At 51.5% G+C, this 14,464-nt stretch overlaps 1 protein-coding gene across 1 annotated transcript in view; it reads right to left on the bottom strand.

Annotated features, from left to right (window-relative positions):
- Positions 1 to 7,563, bottom strand: part of FSIP1 (fibrous sheath interacting protein 1) — a 60,565-nt gene extending 53,002 nt beyond the window's left edge. Inside the window, 3 exon segments of the mRNA XM_054400695.1 lie at positions 5,300 to 5,398; positions 6,243 to 6,318; positions 7,441 to 7,563. Of these exon segments, the coding sequence (XP_054256670.1) occupies positions 5,300 to 5,398; positions 6,243 to 6,318; positions 7,441 to 7,563 (298 nt within the window).
- Between the last annotated feature and the right edge of the window lie 6,901 nt (positions 7,564 to 14,464).

The raw sequence follows: 14,464 nt of genomic DNA, 5'->3' as shown, positions 1-14,464 counted from the left end.
ACACTTTCACTTTGCAGTGTTTCTTTATAACTGTGTAACACAAACACAGGTACACTGCAGCCCCAGACTCTCCATAAGCATTCAGAGGATAAACCAAAGTTTTATGGTACTGTTCACTTCTATACCTGGAAAGTCACTCCTGCTCCTCCCAAGTCACTCCTCCTCCTGCAAAGTCACTCCTCCTCCTGCAAAGCCACTCCTCCTCCTGCAAAGCCACTCCTCCTCCTGCAAAGTCACTCCTGCTCCTGCAAAGTAACACCTCCTCCTGCAAAGTCACTCCTGCTCCTGAAAAGTCACTCCTCCTCCTGCAAAGTCACTCCTCCTCCTGCAAAGCCACTCCTCCTCCTGCAAAGCCACTCCTCCTCCTGCAAAGTCACTCCTCCTCCTGCAAAGTCATTCCTCCTACTGCAAGGTAACTCCTCCTCCTGCAAAGTCACTCCTGCTCCTGCAAAGTAACACCTCCTCCTGAAAAGTCACTCCTGCTCCTGAAAAGTCATTCCTGCCCCTGCAAAGTCACTCCTCTGCCTGCAAAGTCACACCTCCTCCTGCAAAGTCACTCCTCTGCCTGCAAAGTCACTCCTGCTCCTGCAAAGTCACTCCTCCTCCTGCAAAGTCACTCGTCCTACTGCAAAGTCACTCCTGCTCCTGCAAAGTCACTCCTCCTCCTGCAAAGTCAATCCTCCTCCTGCAAAGTCACTCCTGCTCCTGCAAAGTCACTCCTCCTCCTGCAAAGTCACATCACCTCCTGCAAACTCACTCCTCCTCCTGCAAACTCACTCCTCCTCCTGCAAAGTCACTCCTCCTCCTGCAAAGTCATTCCTGCCCCTGCAAAGTCACTCCTCTGCCTGCAAAGTCACACCTCCTCCTCCAAAGTCACTCCTGCTCATGCAAAGTCACTCCTCTGCCTGCAAAGTCACTTCTGCTCCTGCAAAGTCACTCATCCTCCTGCAAAGTCAACCTCCTCCTGCAAAGTCACTCTTCCTCCTGCAAAGTCACTCCTCCTCCTGCAAAGTCACACCTCCTCCTGCAAAGTCACTCATCCTCCTGCAAAGTCACTCCTCCTCCTGCAAAGTCACTCCTCCTCCTGCAAAGTCACACCTCCTCCTCAAAGTCACTCTTCCTCCTGCAAAGTCACTCCTCCTCCTGCAAAGTCACTCCTCCTCCTGCAAAGTCACACCTCCTCCTGCAAAGTCACTCCTCCTCCTGCAAAGTCACTCCTCCTACTGCAAAGTCACACCTCCTCCTGCAAAGTCACTCCTCCTCCTGCAAAGTCACTCCTGCTCCTGCAAAGTCACTCTTCCTCCTGCAAAGTCACTCCTCCTCCTGCAAAGTCACACCTCCTCCTGCAAAGTCACTCTCCTCCTACAAGTCACTCCTGCCTGCAAAGTCACTCCTCCTCCTGCAAAGTCACTCCTCCTCCTGCAAAGTCACCTCCTCCTGCAAAGTCACTCCTCCTCTGCAAAGTCACTCTCCTCCTGCAAAGTCACTCCTCCTCCTGCAAAGTCACTCCTCCTCCTGCAAAGTCACTCCTGCTCCTGCAAAGTCACTCCTCCTCCTGCAAAGTCACTCCTCCTCCTGCAAAGTCACTCCTCTCCTGCAAAGTCACTCCTCCTCCTGCAAAGTCACTCCTCTCCTGCAAAGTCACTCTCCTCCTGCAAAGTCACTCCTCCTCCTGCAAAGTCACTCCTCCTCCTGCAAAGTCACTCCTCCTCCTGCAAAGTCACTCCTCCTCCTGCAAAGTCACTCTCCTCCTGCAAAGTCACTCCTCCTCCTGCAAAGTCACTCTCCTCCTGCAAAGTCACTCCTGCTCCTGCAAAGTCACTCCTCCTCCTGCAAAGTCACTCCTCCTGCAAAGTCACTCCTCTCCTGCAAAGTCACTCCTCCTCCTGCAAAGTCACTCCTCCTCCTGCAAAGTCACTCCTCCTCCTGCAAAGTCACTCCTCCTGCAAAGTCACTCCTCCTCCTGCAAAGTCACTCCTCCTCCTGCAAAGTCACTCCTCCTGCAAAGTCACCTCCTCCTGCAAAGTCACTCCTCCTCCTGCAAAGTCACTCCTCCTCCTGCAAAGTCACTCCTCCTCCTGCAAAGTCACTCCTCCTCCTGCAAAGTCACTCCTCCTCCTGCAAAGTCACTCCTCCTCCTGCAAAGTCACACCTCCTCCTGCAAAGTCACTCCTCCTCCTGCAAAGTCACTCCTCCTCCTGCAAAGTCACACCTCCTCCTGCAAAGTCACTCCTCCTCCTGCAAAGTCACTCCTCCTCCTGCAAAGTCACTCCTGCTCCTGCAAAGTCACTCCTCCTCCCGCAAAGTCACTCCTCCTCCTGCAAAGTCACTCCTCCTCCTGCAAAGTCACTCCTCCGCCTGCAAAGTCACTCCTCCTCCTGCAAAGTCACTCCTCCTCCTGCAAAGTCACTCCTTCTCCTGCAAAGTCGCTCCTCCTCCTGCAAAGTCACTCCTCCTCCTGCAAAGTCACACCTCTGCCTGCAAAGTCACTCATCCTCCTGCAAAGTCACTCCTCCTCCTGCAAAGTCACTCCTCCTCCTGCAAAGTCACTCCTCCTCCTGCAAAGTCACTCCTCCTCCTGCAAAGTCACTCCTCCTCCTGCAAAGTCACTCCTCCTCCTGCAAAGTCACTCCTCCTCCTGCAAAGTCACTCCTCCTCCTGCAAAGTCACTCCTCCTCCTGCAAAGTCACTCCTCTCCTGCAAAGTCACTCCTCCTCCTGCAAAGTCACTCCTCCTCCTGCAAAGTCACTCCTCCTCCTGCAAAGTCACTCCTCCTCCTGCAAAGTCACTCCTCCTCCTGCAAAGTCACTCCTCCTCCTGCAAAGTCACACCTCCTCCTGCAAAGTCACTCCTCCTCCTGCAAAGTCACTCCTGCTCCTGCAAAGTCACTACTCCTCCTGCAAAGTCACTCCTCCTCCTGCAAAGTCACACCTCCTCCTGCAAAGTCACTCCTCCTCCTGCAAAGTCACTCCTGCTCCTGCAAAGTCACTACTCCTCCTGCAAAGTCAACCTCCTCCTGCAAAGTCACTCCTCCTACTGCAAAGTCACTACTCCTCCTGCAAAGTCACACCTGCTCCTGCAAAGTCACTCCTCTGCCTGCAAAGTCACTCCTCCTCCTGCAAAGTCACTCCTCCTCCTGCAAAGTCACTCCTCCTCCTGCAAAGTGACTCCTGCTCCTGCAAAGTCACTCCTCCTCCTGCAAAGTCACTCCTCTGCCTGCAAAGTCATTCCTCCTCCTGCAAAGTCACTTCTCCTCCTACAAAGTCACTCCTGCTCCTGCAAAGCCACTCCTCCTCCTGAAAAGTGACTCCTCCTCCTGCAAACTCACTCCTCCTCCTGCAAAGTCACTCCTCTGCCTGCAAAGCCACTCCTGCTCCTGCAAAGTCACTCCTGCTCCTGCAAAGTCACTCCTCTGCCTGCAAAGTCACTCCTCCTCCTGCAAAGTCACTACTCCTCCTGCAAAGTTACTCCTCCTCCTGCAAAGTCACTCCTTCTCCTGCAAAGTAGCTCCTCCTCCTGCAAAGTCACTCCTCCTCCTGCAAAGTCACACCTGCTCCTGCAAAGTCACTCCTCCTCCTGCAAAGTCACTCCTCCTCCTGCAAAGTCACACCTGCTCCTGCAAAGTCACTCCTCCTCCTGCAAAGTCACTCCTCTGCCTGCAAAGTCACTCCTCCTCCTGCAAAGTCACACCTGCTCCTGCAAAGTCACACCTGCTCCTGCAAAGGCACTCCTCCTACTGCAAAGTCACTCCTCCTCCTGCAAAGTCACTCCTCCTCCTGCAAAGTCACTCCTCTGCCTGCAAAGTTACTCCTCCTATTGCAAAGTCACTCCTCCTCCTGCAAAGTCACTCCTGCTCCTGCAAAGTCACTCCTCCTCCTGCAAAGTCACTCCTCCTCCTGCAAAGTCACTCCTCCTCCTGCAAAGTCACTCCTCCTCCTGCAAAGTCACTCCTCCTCCTGCAAAGTCACTCCTGCTCCTGCAAAGTCACTCCTCCTCCTGCAAAGTCACTCCTCCTCCCGCAAAGTCACTCCTCCTCCTGCAAAGTCACTCCTCTGCCTGCAAAGTCACTCCTCCTCCTGCAAAGTCACTCCTCCTCCTGCAAAGTCACTCATCCTCCTGCAAAGTCACTCCTCCTCCTGCAAAGTCACTCATCCTCCTGCAAAGTCAACCTCCTCCTGCAAAGTCACTCCTTCTCCTGCAAAGTCACACCTGCACCTGCAAAGTCACTCCTGCTCCTGTAAACTCACTCCTCCTCCTGCAAAGTCACTCCTGCTCCTGTAAACTCACTCCTCCTCCTGCAAAGTCACTCCTCTGCCTGCAAAGTCACTCCTGCTCCTCCAAAGTCACTCCTCCTCCTGCAAAGTCACTCCTCCTCCTCCAAAGTCACACCTCCTCCTGCAAAGTCACTCCTCCTGCAAAGTCACTCCTCTGCCTGCAAAGTCACTCCTCCTGCAAAGTCACTCCTCCTCCTGCAAAGTCACTCCTCCTCCTGCAAAGTCACTCCTCTGCCTGCAAAGTCACTCCTCCTCCTGCAAAGTCACTCCTCCTCCTGCAAAGTCACTCCTCCACCTGCAAAGTCACTCTTCTTCCTGCAAAGTCAATCCTCCTCCTGCAAATCACTCCTCCTCCTGCAAAGTCACTCCTCCTCCTGCAAAGTCACTCCTCCTCCTGCAAAGTCACTCCTCCTCCTGCAAAGTCAACCTCCTCCTGCAAAGTCACTCCTCCTCCTGCAAAGTCACACCTCCTCCTGCAAAGTCACACCTTCTCCTGCAAAGTGACTCCTCCTCCTGCAAAGTCACACCTCCTCCTGCAAAGTCACTCCTCCTCCTGCAAAGTCACTCCTCCTCCTGCAAGGTCACTCCTGCTCCTGCAAAGTCACACCTCCTCCTGCAAAGTCACACCTCCTCCTGCAAAGTCACTCCTGCTCCTGCAAAGTCACTCCTGCTCCTGCAAAGTCACACCTCCTCCTGCAAAGTCACTCCTCCTCCTGCAAAGTCACACCTCCTCCTGCAAACTCACTCCTCCTCCTGCAAACTCACTCCTCCTCCTGCAAAGTCACTCCTTCTCCTGCAAAGTAGCTCCTCCTCCTGCAAAGTCGCTCCTGCTCCTGCAAAGTCACACCTCCTCCTGCAAAGTCACACCTCCTCCTGCAAAGTCACACCTCCTCCTGCAAAGTCACTCCTGCTCCTGCAAAGTCACTCCTCCTCCTGCAAAGTCACTCCTCCTCCTGCAAAGTCACTCCTGCTCCTGCAAAGTCACACCTCCTCCTGCAGTCATACCTCCTCCTGCAAAGTCATACCTGCTTCTGCATTGCTCAGTTCTCCTTGGGGAGGATCACACAGTTTGGATGTCTGTGCTTCAGTGTTATCAGGTCCAGAATCTGAATTGGAAATACACCCTGGAAAATACAGGAAAAACCTTTCACAATGCAATAGATGGGAAACAACTTTTAAGGATACTATTTGACAGCTAGCAATAAAGAGACCAAACCAGATTGTTGTCAGGGATCACTACAAAGCCTCTGTAGGGGAATAGCATTTAAAAAATGGGCACCAGTAGAGTCTAACTCAGATAAAAGCAAGAACATGTATTGAATTTCGTCTGATCCCAATTCAGTCATGAAATCTTGGCTGAACTTGAAGGAGGTGTCCAAACTTTCTGCTCCCCATACTGCCCCTTGTTTCTCTATGTTTAAATAGCAAGAAGTTCAATCAAGATAATTGATCAGCATTTCCAGAACATCAGAAGAATGCTACCTGAATCACTCTTAGAGGTGCTCTCATTCAAACCTGTGTGTTTCAAGAGGTTTTTAGTGCCAGCATTGCTCAGCTGCTCAGTACTGACACTTCCAGATACATATTAACCCTTCATAAATGCTGTCACTTACAAATGCAAAACAGCCCTTCATAAAAACTATCACCAGCATCACTTCCCATGGTTTGGCTGGAGGCCCATTACCAGGCTTCCCAACAAAAGCTCATGGGCTCTGTGAAGTCTGATAAAAAGCCCTCACTGTAAACATTGCAGCATGGTTCCATGGAACAGCCTTCAGCCCTGGAATTCCACCCAAACTATGCAAACATGTTTGGTCTAGCCACAACACAAGAAGGCTTCAGTCGTTGCCACACCTGACAGCTCGCTGGGACTGAGGGCATGCTTCTGGAGAGAGAAGGTTGTGCTCTCCACTCTGGTTTGCTGATCTGCTCTCCCTTCCTTGCCATCAGACTGCATTCTGTCATCACCTTTGCTTCCTTGTGGACAGCAGCCTTCCAAACCGCCCCTCTGGTGACCCCCAGCCAAGCTGGCAGGTGAAGCAAACTGTGAAATGCAAAGTAATTACTACCATGAAACAGGAATCTCTAGGGTGAGGAAAAAGATCATCACAACAACCAGACACTGTCACAGAGGCTAACAAGGACTGTGTGTAAGACAGCAGAGGACCATTTGGGGATGTGATTCAGAGCTCTGTTTCTTCCAGATGTCACAGGGATTCTCAAGCTTCTCATTCCACAGACTGCCAGGCTAGGAAATGATTCCAAAGGATGGTGTCACTGCCGCTGCATCAGAGGGCAGCCAGTTAGAAGTCTGTATGCAGCAGCTGACACTGTGGGTGCTCTGCAGCAGGCAGCACCCCAGTCTCCTGCTCAAACTATAAAGGGGTTTCTATTAAAAAAGAATTGACTACTTCAGAGAAGCACCTGGGGATGGTCTCATTCCACGATACAGCTAAGCTAATCTAAGTCAATCAATCCTCATCTGTCATTCCCAAGCCCCAGTTCCTGCATCCCAACAATCATATCACATATCCCACTTCCAAAGCTGAGTTCATCCTTGGTATTAGTTTTCTCTGAGGATGGATGACCACCTGCTTCTGATGGACTTTGTGGGATCCAGGAAGCTGGCATATTTCTTGGAATACTATGACAATTTCTTTTTGTTTTTTTACACTTGATTCAAACACATCTTGAACCCTGTAGTGAAAAATGCAACTTGTGAGGATTGTTCAAATGCTCTCTTTTAATAAGCAACATATTTTTTTTCCAACTGAAAAGCACCAATGGGATGGAATTGAAATTGCACACAGAGTGGCTCACGCCTCACCAGCCTGCAGTTGTGTACCTGCATAGCACTGCCAGCATGGCAAGTGGGTTTCCTTCTAAGAGAGTTTATTGCATACTCTGACTAAATACAAGGAGGAAGACAACAGAGTTCCAAGCTGTAGTGCCAGATAGCTCTTTTTGTGGCCAATACAGATGCAAATAAATACAATCAAACGTCACTTCACAGGTGCATAAGGTCAAGGTTCACATAGCCCCCTCAGCATATCTGCAGAGCCCAGAGCTCTCTATGGATAAAAGGAGCAGAATCCTCTTTCTTTGGCATTCTACTATGAAAAATCAGGCCCAGCTTTTATAACCCACTGAAGGTGACAAGAATTACCTTTGGTGAGCACAGCTCTGGCGTTAATAACTCCACAGTAGTTAAAGATCTGCAGCTAAGATAAGCTTCTGAGCTAGATGCAGGCCTTGGCATTTGATCCAAGCTCCCTCTTGTAATATCCATTATGACCTAAAATTGGGAGGTAAAACCCAAAACAAACAAACCCCAACCTTTCAAGCTATCAGTTTTGTAACAAAGCAACACAAACCCAGGCATGTCAGCTGCAAACAAATTTCAAACCCTTTCTAGCAATTCAGTGTGGAGAGATCTTCCCAGCACAGCCCAGCTTGCCCCTCCAGCATCCACCTCTGAATGTACTTACAAATATCCATCACCAAGCCACTTAAAGCATCCCAGAGTGGTGGCTGTCCCAGAAACTTTTAATGGCTTAGATCCACAAAGTAATCTGACAATAACCAAAGTGTCATGAGCCTGGCCTTTGTTGTTTGATCGTTTTCCTCTTTTTTAAAAACATGGGGCTGGCACAATTAGCATCAAGAATATATCAAAGCAAGCAGCCAAAACCTTTTTATATTGAGGGGTTCTAAACGAGGAGGAGTTCCCAAATCCAGTTCAGTTTCGAGCTTAAACAACAGAAATTCAGGGTTCTCTGCAAAGAATGAGTTCACAGGACCTGGGTGTCTTAGCCTGTGCCATGAACTGGTAATTTTCAGAGGGCCCAACTGAGCTTTCCCTTCCAGTACAAGAAGCACAACAGTCTGGCGTAGAGGCCCACGCCACGGCGCAGCACAGACGTGTGGGCAGAGAAGGAAAAGGTCCATCTGGGACTCATCTCCAGGCCGCTGTCACCGACCGCTGTGCCACCACCTCCGAGGACATTCTAAGCGCCTCTTTCTCTTTCCCGGAGCGGGTGGCAAAGCAACCGTAAAACACCCACAGTAACATAAACCAACGGCTGAGGCCCAAAGGATTCCGGGACAAAAACCCGAACCCACAGCAATCTCACGGGAGGTTTCCACAAGCAGGCAGGAAGCCAAGTGGAGCCCTGAGGCGCTGCCCTGGCGGGCCGCTGCCCTGACGGGACCGCTGCTCGGCAGCCTGCAGCTCCGACAGCTCTACCTGAAACAGAGGTCGGGCAGTGCCCTCCACCGCCAGGGACTGCTTGCGGCCGGCAGCACCGGCAGGGCGCGGGATCCCTGCGGCCGCCCCGTCCCTAGCGCGAGAGGGAGGCAGCGCCGGCAGGGAGTGGGACTCTCACGGTCGCCCCGTCCCTAGCGTTCCCATGGCGACCAACCGGCCGAACTCTCGCGGCAATTGCGGCGTCCCGCCCGAGATCGGAGCGTGCCATGGCCGGGATGGGGGTGGCTGTGGCGGAGTCGCTATTAGCTCCTCGTAGGGCTGCGAATGCAGTCGAGCTGCCACTTGTTCGCAGTCTGAGACAGCAGGCAACCCCACCGAAGTCTGCCTTCTCTGTTCTGATGGAAACCGGCCTTCTCCTCCTGCCTTTCCCTCCGCGGATACAGTTGGGCTGTACCGGGGCGGCGGAATCGCGGGGCGGCGGAATCGCGGGGCGGCGGAATCGCGGGGCGGCGGAATCGCGGGGCGGCGGAATCGCGGGGCGGCGGAATCGCGGGGCGGCGGAATCGCGGGGCGGCGGAATCGCGGGGCGGCGGAATCGCGGGGCGGCGGAATCGCGGGGCGGCGACGAGGAGAGGGAGGCAGGGCCATGGGATAGGGAGAGCCAGGCCCCGAGCCTAGCCGAGATTGTCACCGGGACTCAGGGTGGCGGTGGGCTTCCCTCCGCGAGTTTCGGTGTCCTGGGGCGGCTCGGCCATCCTGGCGCCGATGCCTGCGGGCGCCGAGCACTCAGCCGCCAGGCTCCCGGGCTGAACGTCAATAACGGGAGCGGCGACTTGTGGGATGGGTCGCTTTAGTGCTTTCCGGCAGCGGAGCTAGGGGCCTGCGGGCGCAGACCCTCAAGTGTGGATTTCCTAATCTCGGTGAGCAGCCGCCGGTGCTCGTGTCCCGGGCAGGCGGTGCGGGCGCCTGGCGCCCTGCGCCCCTTCGGCGGCGGCGCTGGCCTAGGGGTGCGGGGCTCGGTAACGGGTGTGCGGTGTGTCCGTCAGAAACGGCCTTCCGATCCGAGGGCCGGGGTGCTGTAGAGCTGCGTCGCAAACACTTCCCGACAGCAGAGCTCTGCTGGCTGCCATCCTGCCCACTTCAGTAAAGGCGTAAGCTCTGAGGTGTTGAATCCAACAAGACAGTTAAGTGTCATGAGCCTTTGAGGTGCTGCCCGAGCCGGGAGCTACCGCAGTTGGCCTTGGCTGCCTGGCCTGGCTCCTCCAGAACTCTGTCGTGTTTACTTGGCACCAAGGAGAGCTGAATGCCTTTTAAATAAACTTGGTAAAACTTTAACATTGTGGTCATCATTTTTTACCTGAACTCTCTTAATAAGGGATTTAATTAATAAGGGCAGTGTAATTACCTTCCTCATCCCATCTGTTTTCTTTCTTTTCTACATTGAAATAGGGTCATAGAACTGGGTTGGAAAAGCCCTCTAAGGTCATCGAGTCCAACCTTGAACTCGCCACCATTAAAGCTTCTCCACAAAATGCCATAGCCGCAGGTTTCTTGAACACCTCAGGGATGGTGGCTCCCGCAGTTCCCTGGGCAGCATGTTCCAATCGCTGACTACACTTTCAGTAAAACGATTGTTCCTAATCTCCAACCTAACCCTCCCCAGGCACAATTTCAGGTCGTTTCCTCTCCTTCTATCACCTGAGAAAAGGCCAACCCCCACCTCACTGCAACCTCCCAGGGAGCTGTAGGATGTGAGGTTGAATACTGCAGAGAGCCACTGGGCGGTGCACCTTCCTTTGGCACCTGTGTGTTCATCTGCCCACTGGCAGCAAAAAATTGACAAGAAAAAATGGGAGGAAACAAACTGCACCTTGTTCAAAGCACTGTCCTGACTCAGTTCTACCAAAATCTCTTGTCAGGAGCATGTCTTTGCTGTCTGCAGGAGAGTTTTTAGTGATGTTTATAGTGTACGCCAAGAGGAAACTTCTCCTGGTATCTAGTGCGGTAAGGATGCAGTGTGGCAGAGCTGAAGATGGGCTTGTGAGCCAGCTGTACCTAACCCTCCCAAGCATGCTGAGCTCCAGCCATGTAAAAATCCTAACACACACCCTGGGATTGCTAATGCCATACCATGGTGGTGTTTGCAATTTCCAGTGTCTTCCAGATGGGGCAAATCGTAATTTGAAGCAAAAGTAGAAGCCTGAATGTTTACATCCCCAAAATGAGTGTCTAAGTGAGCATTGACAATGAGAAGGCAGTAGGAGGGACAGCACGGTTCAGTAGCTGAGCTGAAGTCTGGCTTTTGCTATATTAGATTAGCTGTGAATAGTGAGGTATGGAAAGCAAACTCTCCCAGTTATTTCTTTATAGAGTGTATTTGCTTAACACCCAGCAGCTTACCTGACTGCAGACTGCCCACAGCCTCAAGAGAGGCCATGGAAGGAGAGCATCCAGCTCTGCATTTGGCCACAAACACACATAAAACTCCTCTGAAAGCAGCACAGGAATAGGCTGCTCACTGCTGCTTGTGTATTACAGAATCGGGAGGTTTCCGATGAACCTCTACACCAGAGATTTAACAATAATGCCTTTGCAGAGAGATCCCAAACTACAGCTGAGCCTACTGGGTGTTGTGTGTCCTAGAAGAGCCAGAGAGGAAAAGCAGAGGTTGACAGAGCTCATCTCAAAGCCTGCTCATGGGGCTGTCCCTAGCAAGGGGGCTGATTTTTGTAAATACCACTAAATGTTACAGCCTCCCAGCTGCTCTCACGGGTGCCAGCTGCAGCTATTTACAGTGAAGTCTGCACCAGAGAAGCACAGGAGCTTTGCCTTTATGGGAATGGCTGTTTGGATCCATGGTAAACCAGAAACTTCTCTGAAGGATGGCTTTTTAACAGATGGTTATTGGGAGAAAACTCATGGCTAGGAAGAGCATAGCAAGCAGAGCACTCCAGGCTGTGCTTCTCATCCTAAAGGATAGGCTACAGCATGATGAACATGTTCAGAGCAGTTTCCATAGGAAGTTACCTTCTTCTCCCTGATTCAATGAAGAAGAAACACATCAGCAGGGAGCTTTCCCCCATTCCTAATGCTTGCCTCCATACCCCTCTGCTGAACAGCATTGTAACAGCAGCAGGTAAGACACAGGCTGGAGGGCAAGGCTTTTGTGTAAAGCTTTTCTTTGGTTTTGTTACCTTTAATATTCTTCTGTGTGCCCACGTGAAGTGGTTTTGCCACAGGCAAGTTTTAGGGTAGACTGTACCAGTTCCGGTCCTTCTAGCAGGACAAACACAGCTGTTTTTCACCAGATTAATTCCTCTAGATGTTAGTGGAATAAACAGAGCCTTTTCTTGCAAGGGACAAATAAGTTAGATATTAATATCTTTTAATTGGGGGAAGGCAAAAACCCAGCAATTTTGGGCCATATCCCAACTTTTCCAGCAACCCTGAGTGAGGATGAGTTGTGCAGTGTGCTCCAGCAGCAGAGTAATCTGACAGCTGAGGAAAGGCAGGACTGAAATGCTAAGTCAAGGGCAAATGGTAGCATTTCCACTATGTTTAATAAAGCCAGGATTTCATTCTATAACTTCCATCAGGAAAGGTCCTGCCTCAACAAGATTTGGATTGTTTTCCCCAGAGAAAGCCATCAGGAAAATCTGCCTGTGGGCGCCTGGCACAGAGCTTCCCTGGGGGTGGTTCCTGCCGGTTTCTATCTGTTTTCCCAGGGAGGAATCAGATTGCTCCTGAGTGCACACATCCAGAGTTGTCTGTAAGCTGTGGTTTGGTTTGCCCCAGCTGCCCTTGCATCAGTAGTCACTGCAGGGACTACAGGAGACATCACTACAGCTAGGCTGGAAACCCTGCTAATGGCCTTCCTTGGGCACAGAGGAAGCCACATCTGCAGTAAGCAGCAGCCTTTGGAAGAGGTGAGAGTGTTGAAGTTTGAAAGCATTGACTTCAACCAGCTCTTTGGGGGTGGGGTGAGCCCTTTATGGTCACAGAAAAAACCACCACCTAATGCCATTGATTATCTCACACTAACTTGCGCACAGGCTATAGCAATCACACCCTAACTTCTACCAAACCTGATCAGCAGGCAAGGGCTTTGCTTGTTTAATGTTTGCCTTCTCTATCAGATCACACAGTGCAAGGCCTGGTGACATGGACAAAAGCAGCTACCCCAGTTCCGCAGACTGTCACCACCTGTGGGGGTTGGCTGTGGGACTGCAACCAGCTGCTATGTCCCAGGGCCACTGCTCTGGAACTGCAGCCTGACTTCCCTCTCCATTCTTCAAGCCCCCTGATCCCAGAACATTTTCCCAGAAGCAGGGAGCAGAGCAGAAGCAAGCTCTCAATAAATCCAGCCATTATCTGCAGGTGCGTTTTTAAAAGCAGAAAAGGACAAAACTAAGAGTGAGTTTGCTTTCCTCAGGGGAGCTCAGAGCCCAGCAACTGTTACTTACATTGATCACAGACCCTTTGATCAAGGCCTTTATACAGGGGGCTCCAAGTATTAAATGCAACCAAACTCGTGTTTTGCCTTTGGAGTGTTCAGAGGGTTTCAATGGCACCTGTTCTCTGGAAGCCCAGCCATTACATTTGGCAACACCAAAAAGCAGCCTGCTAAGGTACTGCTCTGCCTCTGCCACAGAAGGAACCCCTCTCCCTGGAATGTTTCCTCTGATGGCAAGAAGCTACCTTTGCTTTCTCCTGGCTGTAAAGCTACCTTTGCTTTCTCCTGGCTGTACATAGGAAGCAGAGAAGCTGGGGCCCATTGAAGATTGCTCCTCACTGCCAAGCTGACAAGTTTTTGAGCTAGCGAGAAGTGCACTGCAGCCAAAGAGGAACTGGAGAAACAAAGCATTTACACAGGAATGTATAAACCTTTAATTAAAACATCTGCTTTTAATGCCTTGTAGAAATCCACCACCTGAAGCCACTGGAAGCTGCTGACTTTCTTCAGACACAGCAAAGGAAGAAGAGGCACATCTCCAAATTCTGCAAAGTCTTTCTTACTTTGAACACTAGCAGGTTGAATTTAGTAAGTTCTTATGATCTTGGCAAGACTCTTCCCCTTGTCCTTCTGAAAGTCTGCTTTAAAGAAAACTGCTTTCATAAACAGACAGCAAGGTTCAGCATGCATCAAAGGGCTGAAGTACAAGAGAACCACAGGGGCTATGCAGGTGCTACTGGGCTGTGCTTCCAACTACCCACAGAGACGACAGTGACTGCATATAAGGAAGAAGGAAAGACCACTTATAACTGAGCACGTATTCAAAGGGCAGGGTTACAGCAGTCCAGCAGACTGGCCTGAAGCTCACAGTGGGAACCAGCAGAACGGCTGTGCTGATGTGGCGGCAAGCTGCAGCATACCTCTGCTCTCACAGAGGGGCTGCTCTGCTGACACCAGGAGTGGCCTGACTCAGTCACTCAGCAATTAGGCACCAGGTTGGACAGCCTCATGTCCACTCTGAGACAAGTACAGCAGGATGCTTGGCATCTGTATCTGTGAAGGCAGAAGGAGAACTTCGCTACCCCTGAGAGCAGTGAACCCGGGCATGAACACTGCCTGCTGGGCTCTGTCTGCAGCCTCCTGGCTCGGCAGCTCCGTACAAGGCTGCCAGCACTTCTGACCCCCCTCTGTCACCAGCTCTCCCGTGGGAGAGCAGCAGGGTGCTGCAACAGATGAGTGTCTGAAGGTTTACCCTTTGGTTACACACACAATACACCTCTCACCCTGCTGGGACCCCTGCAGGTGTTCTTTATCACAGGACCACAGGCTTCTGCTCGTGCCCCTGGCACACACATCCTTGTTTCCTGGCGTCAGGATTTGTCCTGTGTGGGTTCCAATCCAGTTTGCAGTTAAAACTACAGGAATACCGGGTTGTGGAGTTCTCAAGAAGGCTCTCAGGTCTGATACACGATGCTTTGTATATCCCTGGCCCTGCTGAAGGTTTAAGCCAAATAGTGGATTTGATTTAAA

Source organism: Indicator indicator, chromosome 4 (genome assembly GCF_027791375.1).
Source record: "Indicator indicator isolate 239-I01 chromosome 4, UM_Iind_1.1, whole genome shotgun sequence".
Classification (NCBI taxonomy): Eukaryota; Metazoa; Chordata; class Aves; order Piciformes; family Indicatoridae; genus Indicator; species Indicator indicator.
Note: the sequence above shows the minus strand (reverse complement) of the source record. Positions and strands in the feature narration are given on the sequence as shown.